General features: G+C 47.4%; 1 protein-coding gene across 4 annotated transcripts in view; it reads right to left on the reverse strand.

The window, feature by feature from the left end:
* The window catches only part of CLPB (ClpB family mitochondrial disaggregase), a 165,240-nt gene that overhangs the window by 16,932 nt on the left and 120,323 nt on the right, over positions 1-27,985 (reverse strand). The window contains exons 8-17 of one of the 4 annotated variants that reach the window (XR_003611232.2): positions 24,078-24,155; positions 22,808-22,863; positions 17,271-17,315; positions 16,737-16,898; positions 10,463-10,619; positions 9,930-10,003; positions 9,668-9,787; positions 9,339-9,443; positions 8,717-8,947; positions 5,053-5,150 (exon numbers count right to left, since the gene is read on the reverse strand). Coding sequence is in view for 3 of the 4 variants with exons in the window: in XM_028115932.2 (XP_027971733.1) it covers positions 8,699-8,947; positions 9,339-9,443; positions 9,668-9,787; positions 9,930-10,003; positions 10,463-10,619; positions 16,737-16,898; positions 17,271-17,315; positions 22,808-22,863; positions 24,078-24,155 (1,046 nt within the window). In the remaining variant the exon portion in view is untranslated. Of the gene's footprint in view, positions 1-1,774; positions 5,151-8,628; positions 8,948-9,338; positions 9,444-9,667; positions 9,788-9,929; positions 10,004-10,462; positions 10,620-16,736; positions 16,899-17,270; positions 17,316-22,807; positions 22,864-24,077; positions 24,156-27,985 lie in introns of those variants that run through there. The other 3 variants (XM_028115933.2, XM_028115931.2, XM_028115932.2) reach the window with 3 other exon arrangements.

Here is a 27,985-nt window from a genome sequence, read left to right on the forward strand (position 1 = left end):
GCTCCATCCTTATTTCTGCAACTGATTGTGGACTGGAGGTAGGAGTGGGTGGGGTGGCACTCTGGTGACTTCCCTCCTCTCCTACACATTCCATATTCCCCTTGCCCTATGTCATCTCCTTAGATCATGAGTGTTCTCTGCCCAGTGGGTGACCCAAATCTTTGTTCTTTAAGAATCTGAGTGGTCCTAGTATCTAATACCTAGTTTTGATTAGGACCACAATACAGAAGATTGTTTAAATATAAAAAACACAGAACTAAATCTGAGGAAACCACCTGGAGTGGAGGTTTTTTCAAAGTCACTTATTCTTTTTTCATACTGTCCTTTCTTGTATTATGGTTTCTAGTCTTCCCTTTATTTTTCTGAACATTTTTTTATTTTCTTTTAAAGATTTATTTGAGAGAGGGAGAGAGAGCATGAGCAGGGGGAGGGGCAAAGGGAGAGGGAGAAGTAGACTCACCGCTGAGCAGGGAAGCCCCATGAGGGATTTGATCTCAGGACCCTGGGATCATGACCTGAGCCGAAGGCAGATGCTTAACTGACTGAGCCACCCAGAAGCCCTCTCTGAACATTTTAAATATACTTTTAAACTCAGATTTTGTTTAAAGATTTTAAGTAATCTCTTCATCCAACATGGGGCTCAAACTCACAACCCGAAGATCAAGAGTCATACACTCCACCAAATGAGCCAGCCCAGCGCTCCTCAGATTCTTTTACAATTCCTGGAGTGCAAATTTTCCCGTTTGTTCCTTTCTTTGCTCTGTTTCTTCTCCTCTCTCTTCTTCGTAATTTTTCCCTGTAAGCTCATTTTAAATAGTACTTGTTTTTCCACAGGTTCCTTTGTGAAAAGTTGACTACGGGACTATCCTTACAGAACAGTTTTGTTTGCTTCACTGGCCCAGGACTAGCTTTTTGTCAATTTTTCATTGTGACATTCCAGAAACACTCGAGTATTGTGAATTTGGACCACATTTGCACAGACAGCAAATGTACAAGTTTCTGTGTGGATGATTCTTTCTACTTACATCCCTGAGTTATGGTAGATTTTATTTCCCAACTGATCATCAGATCAATGAGTGGTGTTCTTCTAGTTTTGATTTCACAAGGAAGTGGTCCTTTGAGACTCCTGTCTTTGTTGAAGCCCTAGCACTCAGCTATTAGGCCCATATCTTGGTCCCAAGTCTGTACAAAACTCCTTACTTCCACTTCACACATCTTGGACTTTGGGGTTCCCATTCATTCCTGGCACCTTGGGATCTCCCATTTTTAGTTTCAAGCCCGGTTGTGTGTTGAACTTTTTGTTGTTGTTGTTACATTACTATTTCCATGTTTGAGGGTGGGAAGGGGGTTTGCCTGGAACTACTCCATCTGTTGCATATTGGTCAAAAGTCACCCCAAAACAAAGGGTCTTTTGAAAACACAAATGTGGTCATTTCATTCTCTTAGCATGGCATTCAAGGCACTATGAAAGCAGGTAACTTGCCTCTCTAGTTTCATTTTCCACCGCTTTCTTCTTTTCTCCACACCTAGACAGTCACAGATGACAACTCTTCTCTTTCCTTTCTCTTGTACTTGGGGTGTGTGTTGATGGGAATGAAACTGACTTATCCTCTAGTTTGCATACTATTAAGTAGTTACTGACAGTAGTAGTAGCTTGTATGTCCTAAGAGCCTAGATCCAGAAAATAGCAACTCCATGTGGTTTCACCTCTGGACATTGTAGTGTAACATGAGTTTAGTTAACTTTATTAAATTAAAAATGCTGTTGAGTCTGGTTAGGTTTGCACTGAATTATATATTGAGTCATCCTTTCCAAGAGCTTGGTATGTCTTTTCATTTGCCAGATCTTATTTTCTGCCCTTCAATAGGATTTTCTTTTCTTGTTAAGTTTATTCTTAAATATTTTATAATTTTGAATATATCTTATAATTTACCTTTGAATAGGTAACACATTAATATGGTTCAAAGTATAAAATTGAATATAGTGAATTTTCCATTTCCATTGCTATCCCTTCTCTCTACCCAACCCTTCTTCCAGAGGTATTTTTTGTATATATGAGCAAATACATATACTTATTTCTTGCAACTGTAAATGAAATGCTTTTCCTTTGTTATCATTTTCTAGTTGACTACTGCTAGAACAGAAAAAAATTATTGATTTTTATACATTTATCTTCTACTCACATGCTTACCAAATTTCCTTATTAATACTACTAGGTTTAGTATAGTCTCTTGGATTTCTTAAATACACAGTTGTATTTCATCAAAACACGATACCTTACTATTTTCCAACATTTATATCAATTATTTAGTTTTCTTGCCTAACTGCTTTCAGCTGAATTTTCAAAGCATGGTTGAATCCTGTCTTATTTCAGACTTTAATAAAAACAGCTTTAGTATTTACTATTAGGAATGTTTGCTATTGGGTGCCTGGGTAACTCAGTCGGTTAAATGTCTGCCTTCGGCTCAGGTCATGATCCCAGGGTCCTGGCATAGAACCCCGTGTGGGGCTCTCTGGTCAGCGGGTTAAGAAGAAATGTTTGCTATTGTTTTTTGACGAATAATCTTTTCCTTTTACTTAGAGCTTTATATTTTATATTAAATTAAAAAACATTTTTAAGATTTTATTTATTTGACATAGAGAGGCACAGCGAGAAAGGGAACACAAGCAGGTGGAGTGGGAGAGGGAGAAGCAGGCTTTCCGTGGAGCAGGGAGCCCGATGCGGGGCTCGATCCCAGGGCCTTGGGATCATGACCTGAACTGAAGGCAGATGCCTAATGACTGAGCCACCCAGGTGTCCCAAAAAAATTTTTTTAAAGTAATCTCTTTGCCCAATGTGGGGCTCCAACTCATGACCTTGAGATCAAGAGTTGCATGCTCTACCCACTGAGCCAGCCAGGTACCCTTAGAGCTTTATTTTTATCAAATCATAATTAAAACTGAAACATTTTATTCAATACTTTTTAAGCATATACTGACAAAATGTTTTATTTCCTTTAATTTAGAAAACTTTATTTTGAAGTACTTTTAGACTTAGACAAAAGTTGCAAAAACAATATAAAGAATTCCTGGGGCACCTGGGTTGCTCAGTGGTTAGGGGACTGCCTTCGGCTCAGGTCATGATCCCGGAGTCCCAGGATTGAGTCCCACATTGGGCTCCCTGTCTGCTTCTCCCTCTGACCCCCTCCCCTCTCACGCTCTCTCTCACTCTCACATAAATAAATAAAATCTTAAAAAAAAATAATTCCTGTATATCCTTACTCAGATTTCCCAAATGTTAAGACTTACTTTTATCATTGTGTGTGTGTGTGTTTATACATATATGGGCCTGTGCATCTATGTGTATAAAGTTTCCAGATACATTTGCAAATTGCCTTTACCTCTGACCTCTAAATACTTCATTGTATATTTCATAAAAACAAGGACAGTCCCTTAATCATATATTATCAAAATAAGAAAATTAACATTAATATTAATCTTATAGCCATTTAAATAATTTTCAAATTCTTTTTTTTTTAAAGTAAGCTCTACACCCAATGTGGGACTTCAACCTGAGATCAAGAGTCACATGCTCTACCAACTGAGCCAGGCAGGTACCCCTCTTCAATTTCTTGATGTAGTGAATTATATTAATAAATTTCCTGATAGTGAGGCTTATATCACTGAAATAAACCTAATGTGATCAGAGTGTACAATTGAACTTTATTTTATTTGGTATTTTTTATCTATAGTCATACGTGAGATTAGACTAGGACTATCAGGTTTGAGTATTAATCTTATGCTGGCCTTTAAAATTCAACTGAGCATTTTTCCATCTTATCCCAAGATCTGAAGCAGCTTATAGAATAATTAAAAATTGTAACTCATCTATTTGTTGGGCTGGATATGATGGCTACAAGTAGTGTTCACCTTGTGACCATTCAGTGGAACTGTATACTTGTGATTTGCATATTTTTCCATGTATATTTCAATAAAAGAAGTTTAAGTAAAAGAACATGATTTTTTAGAAGGATAAACGTTTAATCACCTTTCCGATTTTTTCTTTGGTAATTAATTGGTCTATTCAAAGTATGTTTTGGGTGTCTGCTGGGAAATTACCCATTTGCTCTGTTTCCAAATTTGTTGCCACAGAATTCTCCTGAAATTATTTAAAATTTTTCCATATCTACATGATTTCTCATTCCTAATCTTGCATTTTTTTCCTCTTTTTCTGTTTATCAGGCTGAGGTTTTATCTATTTTACTGGTGTTTTCAAAGAGTCATTTTTCTACTTATCCTTTTTCCTTTTTTCCCCCCTTCCTTTTTTTAACTTCAAGTTTTATCTTTATTGGTCTATTTTCTATTTTCTTATGGCTTAAATGTGTTTTTCTTCCCCTAAATCTTTTTGGATTTTTGCGGGGAGGCAGGGCAGAGGGACAGAGAGAATCCTTTTTTTTTTTTTTTTTAAAGATTTTATCCATTCATTTGACAGAGAGAGACACAGCGAGAGAGGGAACACAAGCAGGGGGAGTGGGAGAGGGAGAAGCAGACCTCCCGCCGAGCAGGGAGCCCGATGCGGGGCTCAATCCCAGGACTCCAGGATCATGACCTGAGCCGAAGGCAGACGCTTAACAACTGAGCCACCCAGGCGCCCGGGACAGAGAGAATCTTAAGCAGGCTCCGTCCCCAGCGTGGAGCCTGACACAGGGCTCAATATCACAACCCTGAGATCATGACCTGAGCCAAAATCAGATGCTTAACCAACTGAACCACCCAGTTGGGTGGTTCCTAAATTTCTAAAACAATCATCATGCATCTTTGAGTTTTTCTTTTCAAATAATAAAGGTGTTACATTTTCATTTTCAAGCCCTGTCTCATGCATTCCAGGATACTCAATACAGGTTCGGGGTCTTGCTTTGCCCCATTTGCTCAGGGTCCAATCCTGGCAGATCCTACTGGCTGGCCACAAGAACACGACAAACGTGTGCTCAGTGAATAAATGACACTGTTCTGTCCTGGGACCCACTGTGAAGATCTGTGCTCACTGCACGGCACGCCCAACCATCCGAATACCTGGAGCATCTGTCATATGCTGGCACTGTGTCAGGTCCTGTGAACAGGACAGTGAGCTGGACAACCGATATCTGCCCTCTGGGTGCTTACAGTGCTTTCTGGTAACAAAGACAGACACAGAACAAGTAATGCAAGTGAGCTGAGTGTTGCCTAGGATGCTATGGAAGCATAAGATAGGGGCCGACATCCCTTAGGAGGTGTAGTTAAGAATCTGTAGAAGTGATACTTAAGTCCCTCAAAATCTGAGGGTCTACCCTATCTCCTCCTCTCCTCTCAGGAAGGTGGCCATTGGGTTTTCTAATACAAAAGTTATCTGGTCTTGAGTTATATGCCTCCTGCTCCTGGTCACAGCTGACTGAACCAAAGACTGATCACCAGGCATAGAACTTTATCTACTTGGAATGTTCCATATAGGATGGTCACTGACTGACTGCATTAGAGCCTTCAAGGGAGGTCTGAACACCCAACAGAGTGAAAGGAGAAGAAAAGGAGATAGCAGAAGAAGAGAAAAAGAACAGGAGAGCATAACAACAGCCACAAACCCCGTGGTACTGGATTGGAACTGCAGGTATCAATGTGAGCTCACTATTTTTAATAATACACATATAGATAGAGTAATAAATTCAGATGTGTGTGTTAACATGAATACACCTATTTCCTAGCTCTGTGTGCTGAAAGGGCCTAGAAGTAATGACACTCCAGTAGCAATGAATACACCTAGTGCCTATTTTCGAGTGCAAGGAACCAGGAGCTATCTGGGAAAATAGCTGATGCCAGGGCTGGAACAGGAAAATTATGAGTGAGCTTGGAACATCTTGTGGCGCTAGAGAGTAAGGAAGGGCTAAAACAATGATGGGGGCAATGCCAAAAAAATACAGAAGCCAACCTGAAAGTGGTCCCAATGGCCAAATCTGGGCCAGTATGAGCAATGAATAAACTACCATAGTATTAGATTATAACCCACAGAATAAGACAAATATCCATTAGTTTATACTGATATAAATAAATTGTTGAATAAATATATGGGAGAAAAGAGATAGCTCTTCCCTACAAAATACCAATTAATAAATACAGATGAGATAAGTAAACAGAAAGTCATCATTAGGCCAACACAGCATTAATAGTTATAAGCAAAAACCAATGATGGATGCTAAAATTCATAGGCAAAAGTTTAAGGACAAATAAGACATCTACACAGCTTCAAAGTATCTCCCCACAAGATTCTTATTAATTTCAAAGGGGAAATCATTAATTTTACGGTGGAGAAACCTGACACGTACCACCACAGTCACATGATCCAAGTTAAATATCACCCCCTGCTAGAAGGCACTAGAAGGGCACATCATCACTTCTGGGGTAGTTCTGCCAAAACTGCAGACCCTCAATCTAATTATATGAAAACAGGAGAGAAACCCAAACTGAGGAACATTCTATAAAATAACTGACCTGGACATTTCAAAAGTGTCAAGGTCATGAAAGGAAAAGAAAGATGGAGGCACTGCCAAGGGCTGAAGGAGACAAAGGAAACGTGACAAAACATAACATGGGGTCCTGGATTGGACCCTGGACCAGATAAGGAACATCAGTGGGAAAAATGGCAAAATCTGAATGTCTACAGATTAGTTAGTACTGTGTCAATGTTAACTTCCTGCTTTTAATAACTATACTATAGTTTGGTAAGATGTTAATATTAGAAGTGAGGTGAAGGATATAGGAGAACTACTATTTTTGCAACTTTGTGTAAGTCTATAATGATTTCAAAACAAGTAGCAGTAGTAGTAGCAGTAGTAGCAGTAGCAGTAATAGCGTTAATAGTAGTAGTAGTAGTAGTGGTAGTAGTAGCAGTAGTAGTGGCGGTAGCAGTAGTAGTAGTGGCAGTGGTAGTAGTAGTAGTAGCGGTAGTAGTAGTAGTAGCAGAAGCAGTAGTAGTAGCGGTAGTAGCAGTAACAATAGTAGTAGCAGTAGCAGTAGTAGTAGTAGTAGCAGTAGTAGCGGTAGCAGTAGCAGTAGCAGCAGTAGTAGTGGCAGTAGCAGGAGTAGCAGCAGTAGTAGCGGTAGCAGTAGCAGTAGTAGCGGTAGCAGTAGCAGTAGTAGCGGTAGAAGCAGTAGTAGTAGCGGTAGTAGTAGCGGTAGAAGCCATAGTAGTAGCAGTAGCGGTAGTAGTAGCAGCAGCAGTAGCAGTAGTAGCGGTAGCAGTAGCAGCAGCAGTAGTAGCAGGAGTAGTAGCAGTAGCAGGAGTAGCAGTAGTAGCAGTAGCAGTAGGAGTAGTAGTAGTGGTAGTAGTAGTAGTAGCGGTAGAAGCCATAGTAGTAGCAGTAGTAGCAGTAGTAAAAAGAACAGCAGTTACTGAGCTAGGGAGCAGCAGACAGCTCCCTGAGAGCCTGGACGGTGACTGCTAGAGCATCTGCTGGAGCCCATGTCCTGACTTCCGACTGCCTTGTACCCACATTGTTCTGGCATTCTGCCATCACCTAAGGGACTTTAATTCCTGCCTCTATTTTCTGTTTCCTGAAAGAGATTAGCTAACACCAAAAGGAGGGATCCAAAAAGGCCCTGCAGGGTGATGGGGTGGTCATCAGTGGTGGCTACTATCGATGGTGCCCAAGGATGCACCAGGCCTCGCTGTGTCCTGCTAAGCTGGGGCTGAAACGTGGCTCATTTGTGGTATGCCCTTGGGGGATGGTGTGCAGGCCCTCTGCTTCATGACTAACATGCAGACTGCCCAGGGGAGCAGTTTATTCCAGGCTAACTCAGCTGGGACAGCAGTATAGACAGAGCTGATGCAGACTCCACAGCCACCTGGTCACAGCCTGATTTCATGATCTCTCTCCCTACAGCTCCCCGATGGCTGTGTTCGTCTCCTGAAGGAGGCCCCATAGAGCTGAGCTTGCTTGGTCATTTGGTACTGTTGTCCAGTCCCGGAGCAGAGCAGGATAGTGACCCACTCAGCCTTCCTCCTCGAGGTGCCTTATACTGGCTTAGTTCCAGAGCTGGAGAAACATGGTCTGGCCTGACACCAGAATGTGGTTGAGGGGAAACAGCCACCATATGGCAGTGGACGGGGGAGAAGTTCTATGGGTCCCCTCTCCTTGGAATTCTAGGCTATGGGAAAGAGGGAGCTACAGTCTACACTGCACAACCTCTGTGCCTGGGCCTCTGCACTCTTTCTCCACAATCTGTGCAGACCTTCTGGGGACTCAGTTGTACGAGGGCCAGCAAAGGGTGGCAGGGCACAGCCTGGTCCCCGTCTTTTCCTAGGCAGATCTGTTCTTAGCGGGCAAACTTCTGAGCTTCCTGGGACCATGATAAAGTTCCAGAGACTACAGACCATGGGGATCATGCTGAAAGATAGAGATAAGGGACCTCCTTCTCTTCCCTGCCTTGAAGGGGATGGGGAGGCAGCCCCTCCCTTGGAGACCTGTTAGCAAGTTTTGGGCCCATAATAAAAGGTCCAGGGGAGGGCAAAATCCCTATTTTTGACTTTGAGGCTGAGGAGGGGTCTTCCAGGGGCTATGAGGAGGTAAACAGGCCTCAGGCTGGGTGGAGAGGAGGGAAAGGGCATGAGGGGAAGATAGGTCAGTTGCCATGCCACAGCCGAGGGGCCTTTATTAGATGTTGAGGGCATGTAGAGGCAGGTGGGTAGAAGCTAGAGATTGTGGCACACCTTCTCAGGGTGTAGTGGGGCCCGGATGTCCAGTTTGCGGGTCTTGCTGTCCTTGTCGATGATCTCCAACCGCAGCTTGGGTGGACGTTTCTCAGCCGGGGGTGAGGGCAGTTCGGGGCTCTTGAGCAGCTGTTTGTCTGAGTCCTCCACAGTGATGCGCAGAGTACAGCCCCCCGGCAGCAGGTCTTGTTCATAGGCGGCTGCCAGCTGGTTCACCACACGGCGCTCGACCTGTAGGTGACAGGTGAAGAGCTCATCACTGCTGGGGCCGTGGCCTGGAGCCCAGGCTCTATCACTTACCACCAGGGCAAGTCAGAAAGCTCTGGGCTTCATCTTCCCTCTCCGCAAAGTGGGGCTAACCACACACAGCTTGCAGGACTATGCTAAAGACTCAATGATGTCAGTTCCTGAGGTGCCCAACTTAGTTCCTCACTCCTGGCAGGGGTTCATACTTGCTTATCCTCCAGGACCGGGGTTTTACTTGATCATCTTCTGGTCTGGGTTCTGAAGGGGCATCTGCTCTGGGTATGGACTATTCCAGGCTGGGAGCCCAGGGTGGGGTGGGGGCACGGGGGGAGGGAGGTGTGGAGATGCCTTACTTCTATCAGGCTCCAGTGCTCACCTCATGCTTGATGGAGCGGGCACCATAGTGCACATTGTAGCCGTCGACCAACACGTCTGCCACCTCGCGGTCCCAGAGCAGTGTGATGTTGTGCCTTTGCTTGGCCTGAGATAGGTCAGATAGGAGCATGGCCACATGTGGCCCAGTGCTTTCCATCTATCACCACTCTGGCCTGAGGCCCGGGACTGTGAGTGATTGTGTGCCCCCAGGGCCAGTGTCCCACACCACTGTGCTCCATGCCTCTGGGGGGGTGGTGCTTCCAACCCAGTGTTCCCTATTTCCAGTGGGCAGATGACCCAACCCCACCCATGGGCAGTTCCTGCTCTTACTCTCTTGGCCCAGAAGTTCAGTTCCTTGTTGACAAGTTGGATGAGCTCTGAGTGGCAGAAGGGGAGGAAGTAGACAATCTCGTTGATTCTTCCCAGAAACTCATCCCTCTGGAAGTGAGCCTGCAGGGCCGGGTTAGGGGTGGGTGAGCTCTGTGACTCAGAAGGGGTAAAGGGAATTACTGGACCCCAGCAGGGAAGACTAAGGATGGCTAAGGGGATCTTCCCACCGGAGACTCCAGTAGGAAGGACAAAGACCTCTTACTTTCAGGATGGGGCGTATCACATTCTCCTTGAAGTTCTTTGAGATGGTTATCTTGTCATTAATCTGGACATCCCCTGTGGAAAAAGAATCATAAACTGCCTACTCCCCATACCTAGGGAGCTCTGGGAACTGTGCCTGCCTCTTGCCCCCATTCATGAAAAGAGCTCTGGCCCTGCCCCCAATGGTCTGTGTGATCCTGGTCATGGTCTCAGGCTCTTTAGGTCTCAGCCTGGTCTCCACTTGAGTGAGAGGACCGGACTGGGCACTTCCTGAGGCCCGTCCAGTTCTATGTGCTACAAATACAAAGCCTGAGGTTCCTTAAGTGTAGCAGTTGTGTGAAGGAGGGAAAGAGGGGGACAAGACTCAGGACCCAGACTTGAGTTCTGACTTGGAAGAGGGGTTGGAAGGTTCGTTTCCAAATAGAAAGGTGACAGATGTGGCCTCCTGCCTGATGTCATCCTTGCCCCCAGGAGCTGTGCTGGTGGTCTGGGCACTTGCCCAGGTGCCCAGATAGCTCAGGCCGTGTGCCATACCAAGGTTTTCGGCGATACGGTTACGGTTCATCTCCAAAGCCTCTTGCCTCAGCTGCAGTGCGTGCTGTGCGATCTCGTCACTGGCCACATTGGAGGTCATGATGAAGATGGCATCCTTGCAGTCGATGGTCTTCCCTTTTCCATCCGTCAGCCGGCCCTGGGAAAGAACCATGACTGCACAGTCAGGAAGTGCTAAGCCTGGACACCTCTTCCAGGAGGTCTCTCCAGAACCCTCAGCTGCTCACTCCTCCCGGTTCTCCCTGTCCTGGGCTGCAACCATTCCACTGGCTGAGAGTGACTCCAGTCAAAACGGAAGCTCTGTTTATCATCCATCAGTGCCCCTGATTCATCTCTGGCACCCCGAAAGTCAGCCCAATTAAACTTGCATCCATCCAACGTACTTTCTTGGAGGCCCAACTGGGCCAGGCTCTGTGTTGGGGCATTGGTGCCTCACTGAGCTTTTGACATGTTTTGTTTTTTTTTTTTAAAACAAGGTTCCTTGTCTTTTTTTTTTTTTTTTTAAGATTTTTAATTTATTTATTTGACAGAGACAGACACAGTGAGAGAGGGAACACAAGCAGGGGGAGTGGGAGAGGGAGAAGCAGGCTCCCCGCTGAGCAGCGAGCTCAATGCAGGGCTCGATTCCAGGACCCTGGGATCATGAGCTTAGCCAAAGGCAGACGCTTAACGATTGAGCCACCCAGGTGCCCCAACATGCTTCTTGTTAATAAAAAATGACACTCAAGAAACCAGAATGACAATTCAGTGAGTTAAGTGTTATAAGGGGAAGCCCAGGTCACTGTAGGAGTTCAGAGGAAGGTATTTTATATGGCCATTGTGAAGACTAATATGGTCATGTGGGTTAAAAATCCTTAGTTAGCCAAGCTGCGCAAATGTTCCGAACTGTTATTAACACAGCAGACATGTAACATATATTTGTTGTATCAAAATGAACCAGATGAATTGCAACAGGTATAGTCTCTGCAACTTAAAGCCATCCTTTTGCCTGACAGAGAGGGATAGAAAATAAGGCTCCACCTTTAACCAATGTGGGAAGAGTCCTTGGAATCTTTAGCTCTTTCTAGAAGCGACACAGACGAAAGAAAGCATCTATACTGGAGACAGATGCACCGAGGAAAGAGAAAAGGAGCAACAGCAGGGAGAAGAGACAGAATGAGAGAAGTATAGCTATCTGGGGCCACGCAGTTTAAGGGCGACAAGGACTCCCCCAGTCAGCCAGCTCCCACCGACTCAGCAAACAACAAGGCTGTATCACTGTACAACAGTTCTTTACAGTCATTTATGACAAAAGCGACGGTCAGAGCCTCTCTGAGCAGAACTGATGGAGTAACAATAGTGGACAACGGGGCACTTCTCCTTGCACCACAGGCACCCTGCTTCGTGTTCTCTGTGTCCTGTTGCACTCCTCCCACCAAGCACAGTTCCTGTCACGCCAGAGGACATGGCTCTGGGGCACATCACTGACCCCAACCTGTCTGTTCCTGCCTGCCCCAGCCTCAGCTGGTAGCTAGTCCTCCTCAAGCATTTCCCTTTCCCTGGTGGTATGGACCTGACTCAGGCTCAGTCCTTGCTTCTAAAGCCAAAGCAATGGCAGACCAGCCCTGGCCCCCAGAGGCAAAAGGGGAAGGGATGTGCATTAACTTAGTATCTACTCCATGCTGGACATGGTACCTGGTGCTTTTTAGCCTTGCTTTATACTGGCCCTTGGCACAGCCTTCTTAGATTTATTTGTTTAATTTGAGAGAGAGCACGTGAGCAAGGGGAGGGGCAGAGGGAGAGGGAGAGAAATCCTCAAGTGGACTCCCTGCTGAGCACGGAGCCCCAACACGGGGCTCAAAAGGGGCTCAATCTCAAGACCCTGAGCTGAAATCAAGAGTCAGATGCTTAACCAACTGAGCCACCCAGGCGGTCCTCAGGCCTCTTAGAAAGTGTCAGTTCCAAAGGGATCAATTCAAAGGGGCCTTGAGGTCCAGGTCCTGATTACAGTCCCTGCCTTGGGGTGGGAAAAAGGGAAGGCAAAGGAGCAAGTAGATGTTCTTGAGCTTTTGCCATTGGCTTCCCTGTTTATGAGTAACAGATCAACAGAATCTACTGAGGGCATTTCTAGTTCTGGTGTGTGTGTGTGTGTGTGTGTGTGTGTGTGTGTGTGTGTGTGTGTGTGTAGATGTTCTTGAGCTTTTGCCATTGGCTTCCCTGTTTATGAGTAACAGATCAACAGAATCTACTGAGGGCATTTCTAGTTCTGGTGTGTGTGTGTGTGTGTGTGTGTGTGTGTGTGTGTGTGTGTGTGTGTGTAGATGTTCTTGAGCTTTTGCCATTGGCTTCCCTGTTTATGAGTAACAGATCAACAGAATCTACTGAGGGCATTTCTAGTTCTGGTGTGTGTGTGTGTGTGTGTGTGTGTGTGTGTGTGTGTGTGTGTGTGTGTGTGTAGATGTTCTTGAGCTTTTGCCATTGGCTTCCCTGTTTATGAGTAACAGATCAACAGAATCTACTGAGGGCATTTCTAGTTCTGGGGTGTGTGTGTGTGTGTGTGTGTGTGTGTGTGTGTGTGTGTGTGTGTGTGTGTGTGTGTGTGTGTGTAGATGTTCTTGAGCTTTTGCCATTGGCTTCCCTGTTTATGAGTAACAGATCAACAGAATCTACTGAGGGCAATTCTAGTTCTGGTCTCTGCACGTGTGTGTGTGTGTGTGTGTGTGTGTGTGTGTGTGTGTGAGAGAGAGAGAGAGAGAGAGAGATGTGTCCAAATGTATGCATATGACACTCCTCGCAGAGCTCCCTCCCGAAGATGGAGTTCACACACCGCTATACTGGCCAGAACAACCACCAGCGGCAATTCCATTCCAGGATCAAAGCCCTGCTTTTTTTAACTGGGCCTGGGGATGGGTCCCAGGTGGGTGAGGGGAGCAGACACGGCATACGAGTGACCCAAAGGGTGACTTTCACAGGGTTCATGTCTCCTCCTCCTCAGAGTCCTTGGCAGTAAGGACTGCCAAAGAGTCCTCCCCAGAGAGGGAGCTGTCCCTGTGCCACCCCTCAGCAATGACAGGGTGGGTGTGACTGCTACCCCAGGGTTGTAGGGGCGGCTTTCCCACTGCTTCTGTCCTTGAAGGGAGGCGCAGAGGCAGGCTCGGCAGGGGCCAGTGTCCTCCTGAGACTTCTGCCCTGCACGGCTGGCTCTGGGGCCACCTGGAGTTTTACTGAGAGCATTAGGGCTCCTGACCAGACTTGGGAGAACTGAGCTGGGTGGGAATGGGGGGGCTTCCTTCATGCCCCAAGACTGGATCAGGTGCCCTTACAACTTATCCTAGTGTAGCACATACCATGGTGGGCTGAAGTGCTTTTTGCTGCTGTCCTCCCCGACTTATTCATGAGCACCGAGGCAGAGACTGTGTATTGTGTGTCCCCTCTGCCCCACACCGAACCACATTCCCTCTTGGACTTTCCTGATAGGTCGCAAGGCTCTGTGTTAGCCCTCTCTTCTCTGCATACTATACACCCCCTGGTTGAAAGATCTCATCCTTTCCTGTGGCTTCTCTTACCCTATCTGTGCTGACACATTCCTCAATCTCTGCTTCCAGTCCAGATCTGTCCGGCGCTCTAGACTTCTCCAACTGATGGCCAGCCTCTTAGACACCTCCACTGGGTCATCCTTTAGGCATCTCATTTTCAGCAATTTCAAACTCAGCTCCTCTTCTTCCTCACCAATCAGCTGCTTGTCCTCCTGGGTTCCCTGCCTCAGCTGAAGGCAGCAGCAGCCATCCAGTCACCCAGGCCAGAAATCCTGCAGCTGGCCGCCCTCGGGCCCTCCATCTCCCCTCACATTCAATCCCTGAGTCCTCCACAGTCGGCCTTCTGGGAGTTCTGGCCAGCCTAAGGCCCTGCTTTAGAGCAGGCGTCCCCACATCTAGCCTGGATACTTCAACAGCCTCCTTGCTGCTCCCCCTCTTCTTTCCAGTCCACTCTCTCACGGTTGTCTATAAAGTGAGAATCTGGCCATGTTTCTCTCTTGCTTAAAGTCTTTCAAGGCTCCTTATGATCTAACAAGTAAATCCACAGTCCTTCGCCTGGGATCGTAATTGGTCCCTGCCAACCTTACCCACTCACCTCCACTGTTCTGCTCTCACTTCCCTTTTGCAGTTGCACGGTGCTGAGCAGCTAGAGTTCCCTGGACAGACCAGGATGCCTCATGCCCCTGTGCTTTTGCACAGTAGGTGTCTGCTGCCGGCCCTTCTCCACTCTGTTCACCTAGAACCTCCTCAGTTATCCTTGGAAGTTATGCTGAATTACTGTTGAATTAAGTTACTCAACAGAGCATCTCCCTTGATTTTGTGTGCTCTGGGAGTGGTTGGAGTAAGACAAGGTCCCTGTCCAAAAGAAGCCCATAAGCATAAATCTAAGTACTCTCGGATGGCAACTTTGGTCGATGGAACCAAGGGCATAGACTTCAGAAATGGCAGTAGGCTGGCGGAGGCTGTAGGAAGGTAGTCAGTGGAGTGACCGCAGCAGGGGAGGGGTAGACAGGGCTTATATGGAGGTGGTAACAACTTGGAGGTGGAGCTTGTTGTATCTCAGTCAGAAGCTGCCTTCCCTCTTTCTGGGCCAAGAAGGCCATCAGAGGTACCTCTGCAGAGATGTCAGAAGCTGCTGTGCCCACGAACCCTGAGCTGGGGACCCTCCCTTCCCGTGAAGGCTTCCCTGCAGATCTACCTCTTTCTTCTGGCCCTAGCTGCGTGGTAGTTATTATTGAAGCTGCAGGCTCTGCACTGGACTGCCTGGGCTCCCATCCTGGACTCCCTCTTGCCAGCTGCATGCCCATAAGCCAATCACTTCTCTCACTTTACTTCAGTCTTCTCCTCTTACACAGAGGCAGTAACAATAACCACCTTCACAGGGATGGTGGGAGGATTCAATGAACTGATACAAGTAAATGTTTTAGAACAGTGCCTGGCTCATAAAATCAAAAATATCAACTATTATCATGTCTCCTTTCCACCCATCTACTAGACAGGGAGCTCCCAGGGAGCAGGACTGGGTCTGGTCCATAGCTGTGTACCTGAATCCCATCAAGAGACTGGAACGAGGTGCGAGGTCTCAGAGCACAGGTATGGGTAACTGAATATGTGACCTTTGAAGGACAGGCCTTCATTCCTCGGTGGCTGGTCTGGGGACAGGGAAAAGCTGGGAAGCTAAGAAGACAGCAATAAAACTGGGGCAGGGACAAGGATGCTGGGCCAGGTGGGGAAGATGATGGGCAGCTGTGGGTATATCTAGATCTGGGTCTTCCTAGCTTGGTACCTGGTGTGCTATTTGGTCCAGGAAAAGTCCCTTCCTGCACTTCATTGAGTACACTTGTGACATGGGACGCAAAACCCCTTCCTGTTGTCCCAGGGCTGTAGGGGGCTAAATGGAAAGGTAGGCTGGACTCCGTCTGGGCATGTGTTGGCTAATATAGCTCCTGTACGGGAGCAGAAGAGAAGCCTCATGCCCAGTTCTGCAGGGCCCCTAAAGGAGGTCAACCCCTCCTACGATCATAAGTCTCTCTCCTCTGCATGAGGTAAGGAGTGGTAGAGAGGGAGAACTGGGACTCTGGAATCCAATGTATCTGTGGCCCAAACGTGGTTCCTCTGCGCAGTAGCTCCATGCCATGGGCAAGACATTTATAACCTCTCTGAACCTGTTTCTTCTTCTGTAAAAAATGAGAGTTTCTACTCTGCCTGCTATTGTGATAGTTGGCAATGGTGTCTTCAGCCTAGTACACAGAATGCGCTGAAAAAGAAAGGAGTTTTTTTCATTTAGAGCTCACCCCACCAGGAGACTGTCTAGTTTGTGATGAGCCTGGAGCTCCTTGGAAGAAAAAGGCTCCATGAGCCAGGAAGGTTCTTGGAGCTTATCTTGGATCCAGCCTCCTTGTTTGTCACATGAGGCCCCTGGTGCCTAGAGATGGAGCAGAGTTGAAACTAAAAATTCAGGTCTGTCCTGGCACCTCTGCTCTGTGTCTCTCTAGAAGGCAGCCTGGGCAGCCACAAAATTTCAACTCTTGGGTAGTGCTGGTTTGTCCTCAAGTGCCCAGCCTCGACCCTGATCCAGAAAGGGGGCAAAGCCACATCTGCTAGGTGACCGAATGCACACATGTGGAAGTGGCAAGTGAAGGAGGGATCAGACAGGCCTCTGAGCCCTTGATTCTTAATGTTCATAGCTCACCATACCCCCAGATGTCCCCGACTCCATCCTAGCCCAAAGTGACTTTCACCTCATCAAACAGCTGCAGCATGATGGTGAGCACATCTGGATGGGCCTTGTCTACCTCGTCGAAGAGCACCACAGCATTGGGACACTGCTTCAGCTTCTTGGTCAGCTGGCCACCCTCCTCGTGGCCAATGTAGCCTGGTGGGGACCCAATAAACTTGGCCACCTGGAAGAAGGAAGGAAATATACTGGGAAGGCCTTTCTATACTTTTAGTTTCTGATATGGGTATGCACAGGAAAATGGCTTCATTCATTAGCAGTGCCTGTCTTAACAAGGACAGTCGGACTTTTTTCTGGGGTGGTAGGAATCCTGCTGCGATGGAAGAGGCTACAGATCTTCTCTAGGTTTCTTCTTCAGAGCAAGTCCTATGCAAAACAGATTAGTGACCCTCTTGCACCCATATGCCCCCAAAGGATGAATCCCAAGGCTGCTGGAATTATCTCAGGTCCAAAAGACAAGTCACAACAAAATACCCAGGCAGAGTCATGCTGACTTACAGGCCCTCCAAACCACACTTCAGCGAGGACTCTCACTTACCTCATGCCGCTCTTGGAACTCAGACATGTCCAGCCTGATGAAGCCCTGTGTGGAAACAAGCAGGAATCCACTTGGAGGCAGGAAGGTATAGAGGGAAGGGTTAAGAAGGAGAGCATCTCAAATATCCCTTAGGCTTTCAGACCACACCAGTGCAAGATCTTCTATTCCATTCTCATATATTTTTTGTCTCCTGGCCTCCTTTTCTGTCTACTCATCTCCCGCATGATTCCCTCATTCCCTACCTTAATAAACCCAAGTCATGTCCCTGCTCTTCTAAATCTGGCTCAGAATGTCTTTTTTCAGGCTTCTACTGGTCTGATTACCATGTCAGGATGGTGAGGGCATCCTGTGTGTGCTGGAGCCACAGCAGCGAACAAGTCTTGGTCTCCATCCTTGAGGAGAACTCCTCAAGTGGGGCAGGTAGACATGGACAGATTCAGTTACAGTCAGTGTGGACCATGATGAGAAGGAAGGGTGTCACAAATACCCAGCCAGCTCCATGGTGCCCTCAGCTTTGCAGGTCTTTGTGGGTACATGCCTCTTTGTTTTAGATTATGTTTCTTTTGTGCTAAGAAATCTTTTATTTATTTATTTAAAAAAATTTTTTAAAAAGATTTTACTTATTTATTTGACAGAGAGAGACATAGCGAGAGAGGAAACACAAGCAGAGGGACTGGTAGAGGGAGAAGCAGGCTCCCCACGGAGCAGGGAGTCCGATGCGGGGCTCGATCCCAGGACCCTGTGATCATGACCTGAGCTGAAGGCAGACGCTTAACAACTGAGCCACCCAGGCACCCCTCTTTTGTGCTAAGAAATCTTTTAATTTATTTACATTTCTTCATTTCACTTAAAAGCTATCCATAACGCAGCTTGTAGCCCACCTCTCTCCACCACTGGGTCTAGGAGTGATCTGCAGGGAACTGGTCCTTTGGCGTGAGGTTCAACCATGATTAGCCCCAGGGAAAGGGTATGTGTGCGTATATGTAGTAGGGGGGTTGCGAGTTAACACAGGCAGTGTTCACTTTTTTATGACGAATTTAGGGATTTATATTCCCAGGTGCCCTGTCCCTCCACCCAGACCAGGGTTCCCCAGGCTCCTTTCCCACTGGCACACATTTCCACCTCAGACAGTACACTCACTGAAAGCACTTCTTCTGAGAGCTGGGGATGACAGGGCGCCAGGACCCTAGAGAGAGGTAGCTATCTCTGTCTGAAATTCCAGCCACGTTCTAGCACGGCTGCTGGTCAGAAATGTAGTTTTTCTGTGTCACTCTGTACCCGAGGTACAGGGCAGCAGAAGAGCTCTGGCAGGGAACTGGCTTCCAGTCCGTCTGGCCACTGTCTGCGTGGCATAGGGCATGCTGCCTCCCCTTTTGGAGCTGCAGTTCCTTCCTATGGAGCACAGGCCCTTGTTTCCTCTCCCTGCCTCCCCAGGGTCCTGAGAGCACCTAATCCAAGAGGTAGGTAAGGACTTGGAGCAGTATTAAGGCCAGGTGGAGGTTATCGCTGCAATCAGAGAACATGGGGCATCAGCCAACAAGCATTTTCAGGTCCTAGGCAGCTCAGCCAAGATAAACACAGGCTTGAGGAAGAACGGGAGGATGGACATGAGGAAGCTGGGCATGCTTCCCAGAGGGAGCAATGCCCTGGAAGCCATGAGATGGGTACCTAATGATAAGAGCTGACAGTCCCTAGATGCTTATTAAGTGCCTGGCAATGTTCTAAACAAGCTATACAGAGCTCAGAACACGTACAAGTCTATGAGGTAAGTATTATTATCATTTCTAACCTTCCAGATGAGAAAACTGAGTCACAGATTAAAGTAACTTGCCCAAGGTCCCTCAGGTTTGACAATTTAGCTCCAAGTCTGCTTTTAGCCACTAAACTCTACTGCCTCATATTTCCTGCTCTGTCAATCAGCTCTTGGCAATCTTCACCTGTAAGTTTTGAGCTTTGTGCCCCGATGTGAAGTGTCCCAGGACACCGAAAGTATAGACTTTAATGATCACTTATGTCAAGTGATATGGGTTTTCATCCTAGTTCTTCTACTGATTTGCTGAGTAACTTTGAAAAAGTTTTAGGGCTTGATTTTCGTGGCTGGAATACTTTTGGTTTCACATGATCTTAACTTAGGGTCATCTAGAAGTGAGGCAACAATTATGATAGTAATATCCAATATGTACTGATTGTTTACTATGCGTGAACGGTGTTTAGCAGTTTACATACCTCCTTGAACCTTCATAATAATCCAATGAGAAAGGCACCATAATTGAACCCATTTTACAGATGAAAAAACAGATGTGAACAGAGATCCCAGCCAACTCCAGAGTAGTTTAGAGTTGGGGTTTGAACCCAGGCAAGGGGACTCAGACCCTTGCTTCCGATCCCTCTGTCACAGTGCCATGCTAACTGCGGTCTTCAGGGTGCTACCACCCTACCTCAGGAGACGATCACAGAGCCCCATTAAGGTTCTTTTTCAAGGATTATTAACCCTAATAATGGAAGTTAACAAAACTGCTCAAATTTGGGAGAAAGAGCAGAGGCTAATGACAGAAAAAAATAAGCCAAAGATCTGATAAAGAAATTATACAAATGTGCAAATGAGACCTTGTGAGGCAGCCAGGTCCAGAGGCATTAGTGACCTTTCACAAATGAGGCGACTAAGGATCTGAGAGCCAGAACTTAAATCCAAGCCACCAAGTCCCTGGCCAGTGTCACCGAGTGTCAGTGTTATTGAGCCAGAGCTACTGCACAGTTCCTCTCCAGCTCCTGTGACACGGCACTTTCTGTACATCGTTCCTTGGGTCCTGCTAGTGTCGGGTACAGTCCAGGACTCTCAGGTTTTGAAGGCAGGTCTCACACTTGCCTGTTACATGGCCAGAAAATGTCTATGCTAAACACAGACTCTGCACGGAGCTGGTACAAGAAGGAGTTTTATAGAGGCACCACCTAGGATTTAAAAATTAAATACACAGATGGTTGTACTGGGTTTCTCATGCTTCACATCTCCCATTTTGACACGGGAACAAATTGACAAGTTTACAATTTAGCCTCCTACTGCAGCTAGGACAATGGCATTGAAAGGGAAGTTGAGAGACTGGATTCTGATTTTACTTCTTCCCCTCACAAGTGACCCTGGACGGGCCCGCCCCTACATGCTATAAGGTCTCAGTCTTCTCATCGGAAAAGTGGGTATAATTCAGCATCTATGCTATCTTCTTCATGGGGTCAAACAAGACGGTCGATGGGGTGGTACCATGGAAAGTACGAGCTGATGAATAAATAGGAGATCAGGGCTCAGGCGCTGACTTAAGTGTGCCAGAGCCTGAGCTCACTGTGACTCAGTATCTTGCTGCATGATCACGACAACTTTCGACACAGGGCTGGACAGCTGCATTTTGAGGTGAGAGAGCTGAAACTTGGAGGAGTCAAGCAACCTGCCTAAGGCCAGGAGAAAGTAGAACTGGAGCCTGTGCTGAGGAATGGCTGGCTCCAGGGCACTAACCGCCAGCCCACCTCCTCCGAGGGGTGATGGCATATTGCAGGATGCCATTCCCCATGCTTTCAGGAGCCCCTGCACTGGTGTCAGTCGGACCCTTGTTCAGATGCACCCACTGAAAATGACCTGCATCATCAGTCTCTTAGCAAGCCCCGTCTCCTTTCTACACCAGCAAGTCAGCTGGTGCTTTCCTTCTTCTTCCACTGTGTATGAAGACATATTAAGACAGCTTGGATAAGGAGATTATAATTTGTAATTAAATATTAACCTTTCTGACAGTATTAAAATTAAACCACTCAGAATTCTTCATCCCTAATCAGGTGGTTCCTGCCCGTAACTGTATCTTCCCTAATAGTCTTGCTAGTTTATGGCTCTTTCCAGAGTGCTAATTGTTTCAATCGCTGCCAACCTGATGAATTGTCTTAAAAATGCTATTTCAGTTGCAGCATATTAGCATGCCATGTGCTGCTTCTTGCCTACTGCCTGTCAAGTGGGTCTGCTCTGGGCTAGGCTGAGGCAGAGCACAGCTACTGGCAGAGCCAGGGAGGCTTTGGAGCCTTTAGCCAGTTATCAGGCAGAAGGGGGCTGGATGTGGCTCAGGAGGACACAGCCTGAGCGACCTATGTTGTTTCTGTGGCTGCCAGGCCCTCAGGGAGGAGGCAAAGGGGCAGTGAGGCCAGAAGCCGGATGGAAGGTGGCTAAGACTCTGCTGCTGGGGCAGTTTTGACTGACAGAGGCCTGAGTTAATTCCTCACTGCTTCAGCTGGGGAGGCCTTCCACAGAAATTAGACAAGGGCATCTGGGGTCACAGGCAACCTCAGGTGGTGGGCAGGGGTACCTTAGCCTCCACAGGGAAAGGCTGGTGGAATAATGTTTGGCGTTAGTTGAAGTGTTTCTGCAATCTTCAATTGGATGGCTCTGACATTTCACTCTGTAGAAAAATACTTCCAGTCACTCCAGAAAGTCAAATTAAGTAGGCCTGGAGAGCCTGAAAAAATATGGGATAGGGACAGGTCTCTCTTGTGGTGAGTCCAAAGGCTCCGAAGTCATGGGGAAAAGGGGACTGTGACCACTCCACAGCTTAGGGCCTAAGAAATCACGTTTAAAAGCTCATCTACAGGGGCACCTGGGTAGCTCAGTCAGTTAAGCGTCTGCCTTCGGCTCAGGTCATGATCCCAGGGTCCTGGGTTTGAGCCCCTCATCGGGCTTCCTGCTCAGTGGGGAGCCTGCTTCTCCCTCTCCCACTACCCCTGCTTGTGTTCCCTCTCTTGCTGTGTCTCTGTCAAACAAATAAAATCTTAAAAATAAATAAATAAATAAAAGCTCATATACAGGGGCGCTGGGGTGGCTCAGTTGGTTAAGCAGCTGCCTTTGGCTCAGGTCATGATCCCAGAGGCCTGGGATCGAGTCCCGCATTGGGCTCCCTGCTCAGCGGGGAGCCTGCTTCTCCCTCTGCCTGCTGCTCCCCCTGCTTGCACTCTCTGTCAAATAAAGAAAATCTTAAAAATATATATATAAAAGCTCATATACAATGGAGAGAAGCAATATGGCATCTTGTCATTCCTACTTGTTTTCTACAGGCCCTAAGACTCTCTCTGGCATGGCCTTGATGTACAAGATAGTAATAATATGTTTCTAAAGCTGTTTCCCTTTCTAGCCTGAATTCCTCAGGGCAGGGAGAGTGTCCTAAATGTTGAGTTATCAGGATCTAGTACAATACCTGGCCAGAGTAGATGCCTGAAAATGCATGGATGAATCTCATTGGGTTCTCCCAAATGGCCCAGCAGTCAGGCAGGGCAAGGATTATTTTTCCTGTTTCATAAATGAATAAACTGAGGTGAAAGGAGGTTGGATAACTTGCCCAAATTCCTGGAACAACTGGTGGCCAAGCTGGGGCCAGATTGAGGCCTGCTTTCTGGATCAGGGTCCATCTTTTTGAATCACTATTGCCAGATTCAGGGAGCCTAGAATTTTGGGGGCTAGCAGTAGTGGCGAGGTCTCCATGGCCTGCACATCAGGCCTACATCCCAGCCCTTACCTTTTTGGCATCTTTGTGCATATATTTGGCTGTCTGCTTGGCCAGCTCTGTTTTTCCTAATAAGAAGGAAAGAAGAGGTGTTGGGTTAGAACCAAATGACTGTCTTCTGGAATTAAAGAATATTAGAAATGCATGGACATTGGAAATAATATATTTTATGGATGGGCTCAGGGAGGGTTGGTGACTCTCCCAGTCACTGGAGGGAGAATTAAAGGTGGAGCTGGAACCAGAATCAAAGTCTGCATTGCATCTTGATTTTTCTGTGGATGGAAACTGAGACTTTTTTTCTAATGGCAGCATCCTAAGAGTGGGAGGTGGACTTTTATAATCCAGAGCCAACTTGTCGTTTGAAGCCCAGTGCAAACCTTGCCTCTGACAGGAGCACCCTGACTTCCTGGTCACTGCACTGAATCTCTTTAGACACTCATGGTCTTGCCATCCAGCCAGGCCCTGGAACCACCGGCTGAACAGAGGCTGGGAGGGGATTAAGAACACCTCTCCTTGGCCTCATAGCCTTTCTCTGTAACATAAAGAAGGAATGACAATACCAAAGTGGTGGCTCTGAAGGGTCATTTGGTATGATGGCCAGACCTTTGGAAGTCACTGTCTAGCAGAAGAAATCAAGTTCTACAGTATCATGGTGAGATGGAGGTAACCTACTTCTGGGGGAGTGCTAGGTCCATGAAGATGCTAAGAGGCAAAGAAGAGACAACAAATGCATGAAACTCCCCATCAGGACAATGGTGGGAGGAGGTGGTGCAGGTGGGGGTTTTGTGAGGGTGGAGAGTAAGGGGGTGAAAATGCCTAAGATAATCCAGCCAAACCGACTAGAAAAGTCCCCAACGCATTTGACTGAAACCAATTTTGCGATGCACTCCACACTGTGTTGGCCTTATGAGGGGCTTTCTTTAGCTTCCTAGAAGGTTATGCCCTGAGCTGTACTAAATAAGGTTGGTGTGCTGGGCAATGGAGGTGGTTCAACTGTTCCAAAGGGCAGCTCTGGGGATGCAGAGTAGCCGGACCAGGGCTATCAGACCCCAAAGGGCCTGGTCGTCCAGGTGACGTAGGCCCTGCACCACAGCTTCCAGAGAGAGGGGCATAATTCCAGCTGTTCCTAACGTGATAGATAATCCTTTTGCTAGCTCTGTAATTTGGAGGCGGTTGTTTTCAGAGCTGGAGTTGTATAGAAGTGGATTGTGTGACCCTGGCCCATAGCAGCTAGGGTTCCCCCAGCTCTTCTCCCCGCCCTTGTCAATCTGTTCCCAGTTACCTATTCCAGATGATCCCAAAAAGAGGAAGACCAGAGGGTGTTCTTCATCGTACCAGCCATTCTCCTTCCTCCGGATCGCTAGGGCCAAACACACAAGATTGAGGGGGGCGGTGGACAGGGAGAGAGGCAGATAAATCAATGACACAAAAGGCAGGATAATTATCACTAAGTATACAATATGTTTTACTGCTCTGCGCCCACTCAAAGTCCTCACTACCATTAGTGCTGCCTAATCTGATTAGCTGGCAAGGCCCCTAGAGACACCTAATCAGGTTAGCATGGATTTGGAAAGCTGCCCAGAGCAGATTTCGGATAAAGTTTTCCAGGATGAGCACTCAGCGTTGCCAGGGAAACTGAAAGGCGGGTGGATGGTGAATGGAAGGGTAGGGGGCTGGTGAAGGAGAATTCAAGAGGAACTTTAGCTTTCAGATGGCTGGTTCCCCATCTACTCACTACTGGTGGGAGACTGAGCCTGCCTCCTATGCAAATAGAAGAGACAGAAGCCCATGGCAGGCCCTAAGGGATCTGGGGTGTGAGCTCTGGACTCTCCCATTTGGGGAAACAAAGATCTAGTCCACTGTCTGGAAGTACAGCCAAATGTACTTTCTGGAATCCAGTCAAGGGTAGTGTGGAGCTCAGGGCACAGATGGTGAGCCACTCGGTTAGCACTGCCACTAAGCATGGCCTCCAGTGGGGAGCAGTGGTAGGGGAGTGGGACAGATCTGTACTAGGTTCCCTGGGAGTTCAGCTCTGCTCAAGTGAGACCTCACCGCTCCTCTTCAGGAGGAAGTATATATATAATCAAGGGCTGCGTATTCAAGGTGAGGAAATTAAGTGCCTAACTACGGAGTGGGAGAATCAGGCTCAGAGGCATCACTCAAGCAAAAGAGCAGGGGGAGGAATGAGGCAGAACCATTAGAAGAACAACCATTTATTGAACATGCTATTTGCTGGGCACAACAAAAAAAACTGTCAACATTTTTTATTACTCAAGACCCACACAAACATCATGAGAGGGAAAGTATTATTCTCAATTCGATTATACTAAACAGGAAACTGAGGCAAAAGATAAAGAGACTTGCCCAAGTCATACAACTAGATTACTAGTTGACTGGTAGAGATGGTAGAGTCTCTTCTCTCTCTAAACATTTCTCTTTTTTTGCTCATATATGGCTGCTTTAAAAAGTGAGTATCAGTTTGGGTTGCATTAATGGGAACATGGCAGTCAGAAGCGGGAAGGGACAGAGCACTGTGTTATGTCAGGGTTGGTCTGCATGTATGATCTGGTTCTCAGAGTGTCAGGGGGAGATAAACAAAGGGATATATGTCAGAAGACAAGGCCTGGAAAACAAGTCAACTGAGAAAGAGTTGATGGTCTTGGGGAAGTATTGGCCAGTCCTAAGGTACAAAGATCCTAAACGCTATATTGTGTGCTACAATCTGTATGGCTGGGTTCCAGAGAAGTAGCTGCAGAGGTCAGGGATGGCTTTCTGGAAGAAGTGGGACTGATGAAGGATCGTGGAGGCTGGGAAGGATCTGGAGGGGAAAAAGGTGGCCACAATGACACAGGTGGAGAGACAAGAATGAACATGAGTAGTTGTGGGTGGAGTCAGATTATGGTCTCAAATACCTGCCTTAGGACTTCGTGTTGTGGCCTTTCTCACCTCAAACTCAAACGCTGCTACCTGAAGATCTTTCTAGTTCTGGCCTCAGCAGGAACAGATGGAAGTACAACCTCTTGAGAGACACCCCCTGAGAAAAGTCCAGCCTCTCCCTTGGGCAAGGTCCCAGATCATCTCTAAACTAGCTGACCCAGCCCTATGGAAGGCTTGGCTCTCAGAGGAACCCACCGGCCTAAGAGGTACCTGAAGGCTGGGGATGATGAGGGGTAGTCCAACCCTGGCTGAGATGGGAGTCCCCAGTGCCCCAAGAGAAACAAGAACCCATGGGTGGGGTTTTTGGGGAGGCAGAGATATAAATGGCAAAGGCTGGACTTCTGTGGACACAATATGTAGATGTGTGTTGGGGCAGGGGTGAGAGAGGGGTCATCTGAAAGGAAATCACATTCTTCCAAAAGTTGGGGGAACTGAGAAGGTAGGTTGGAAAGAAGCTGAGCATGAACTGGGTTCAGGCTTCGTGGGGTATCTGGGGGAGGCAGAAGTGTCCAGGCATCAGACAGGTGGCCTGGGGGAAGTGGGGTTCCCCAGGTGTCAGGTACCTGAGGTTCTGATCTTGATTTCTCTTTCAGGAAAGCTTCCCAGCTACTGAGAGCTACACACTGCTGGGCTATGCAGTTCAAAAACACCATGGAGAAGGTGGAATTGGATTATGCCTGGGGCCATCTTTCCCCCTTCTTTTCTAATAATGCACCTGGGAGAGAGCTCTTTATAATGCCAGGCAGACTCCACTGCACAGCTGTCCCTGGCCAATTCTGCCAGACCCGGGGCATGAGTCTGGGGTGGGTTTGATCTGGCCCCCTGTGAAACAGGCGAAATGCCAACCATTAAACAATTACAACTCTGGATATTTCTAATAATATCTGAAGAGAAAAACGACCAAGCAGATGGAGTCCGACAGAATGAAAAATGGAAGCAGCTAGGAAAGACTGAGGAAGGCAGGCCCCCAGGGTGTGTGGCTGCCAGGGTGGCTGATGACCACGGCTGGGAACCTTGAGGGTTCTGTCAGGCTGGGGCAGAGACACTGATGGGCCACTGGAGACGTGGCCATAGGTACTGATGTCTCACTGTGGACCAGCCAATGCAGCAACTTACTCTGCTAGACTTTTCAGTCTATTAAAAACTTCCATATACATAACTTCATTTGAGCCTCATTATGAATCTACAAAGCTGGCAGGGCAGGGAATTTGATTCCCTTCTTCTTCCTTCTTTCTTTTTTTTTTTTTAAGTTTATTTAGTTTTTAGTAATCTCTACACCCAATGTGGGGCTCGAACTCACAACCGTGAGATCAAGAGTTGCATGCTCTTCCGATTCAGCCAGCCAGGCGTCCCTTGGTTCCCTTCTTACAGATGAGGAAATATATGCAGAGAAGTTAGGTAACCTGCTCAAAGTTACACAGGTAAACAAATGAAGGCCCTGGGCTTTACCCTCAGCTCTGGCTAACTCTCGAGCCTGAACTTGTGCTTCAGGAGTTTAAAGAAAGGAGTCAGCCCTCCCCGGCCACAGCACCTCCTCATACCCTAGCCTCACCCAGAAAACTTGTCTTTCTGTAGCTTCCAGTCTAGCTCATTCAGCCTTTGATACGTGGCCTCAGGAGCCCCTGTCCTCCGACTGTCTCCTGACTACTCTCTGGGCTCGAGATGGTGTCAGGGTCCCCTGAGCAGGCAGCTCAGCCCCTTCCTTGGCCGGTCCCATCTCTGATAGCTCCCACAGGCCCGGCTGCCTCTCCACAGGCTGGGCCAGCACCAGTGCCTCCTTGCTCTGTTCTTCCCCTTAGCAGAACGCCTTCTCCCGGCTGCACCCACCACTACTGGACCATCTTCAAACTCACATGCAGCAACCTTTTTGATGACCCAACCCCATCTCTACTCCATTAACTCCCGGGGTCTGTATTCTCTGGTCCACTTCACCTACAGGGTGGTATGGTAGACAGGGTAGGAGTTATAGGATCTAGTTTAGAGTCCTGGCTCTGCCACTTTCTAGCTAACTGGCTTTGAATAAAACACTCCTGTAGAGCCTTAGTTTCTTCAGCTATAAAACAGAAATGGTCAGACACATGCTATGCCAGCCCCGCACGTAGATGAAATGAGCCCAGGGTTATGAAGGCACTCTGTACGAGCCCGATAATCAGAAAAGTGCCAACCACAGTAGTCACAGGAGCAGTGGCAGTGGTAGTGGTATGGGACACATACCTCTTTCATCCTCGTGCTAGTCCTGAGCAGTACTACCTC

The sequence above is a fragment of the Eumetopias jubatus genome, unplaced genomic scaffold, assembly GCF_037043125.1.
Source record: "Eumetopias jubatus isolate StellerSeaLion01/CBP00866 unplaced genomic scaffold, mEumJub1_p1.0 scaffold_13, whole genome shotgun sequence".
NCBI classification, from domain to species: domain Eukaryota; kingdom Metazoa; phylum Chordata; class Mammalia; order Carnivora; family Otariidae; genus Eumetopias; species Eumetopias jubatus.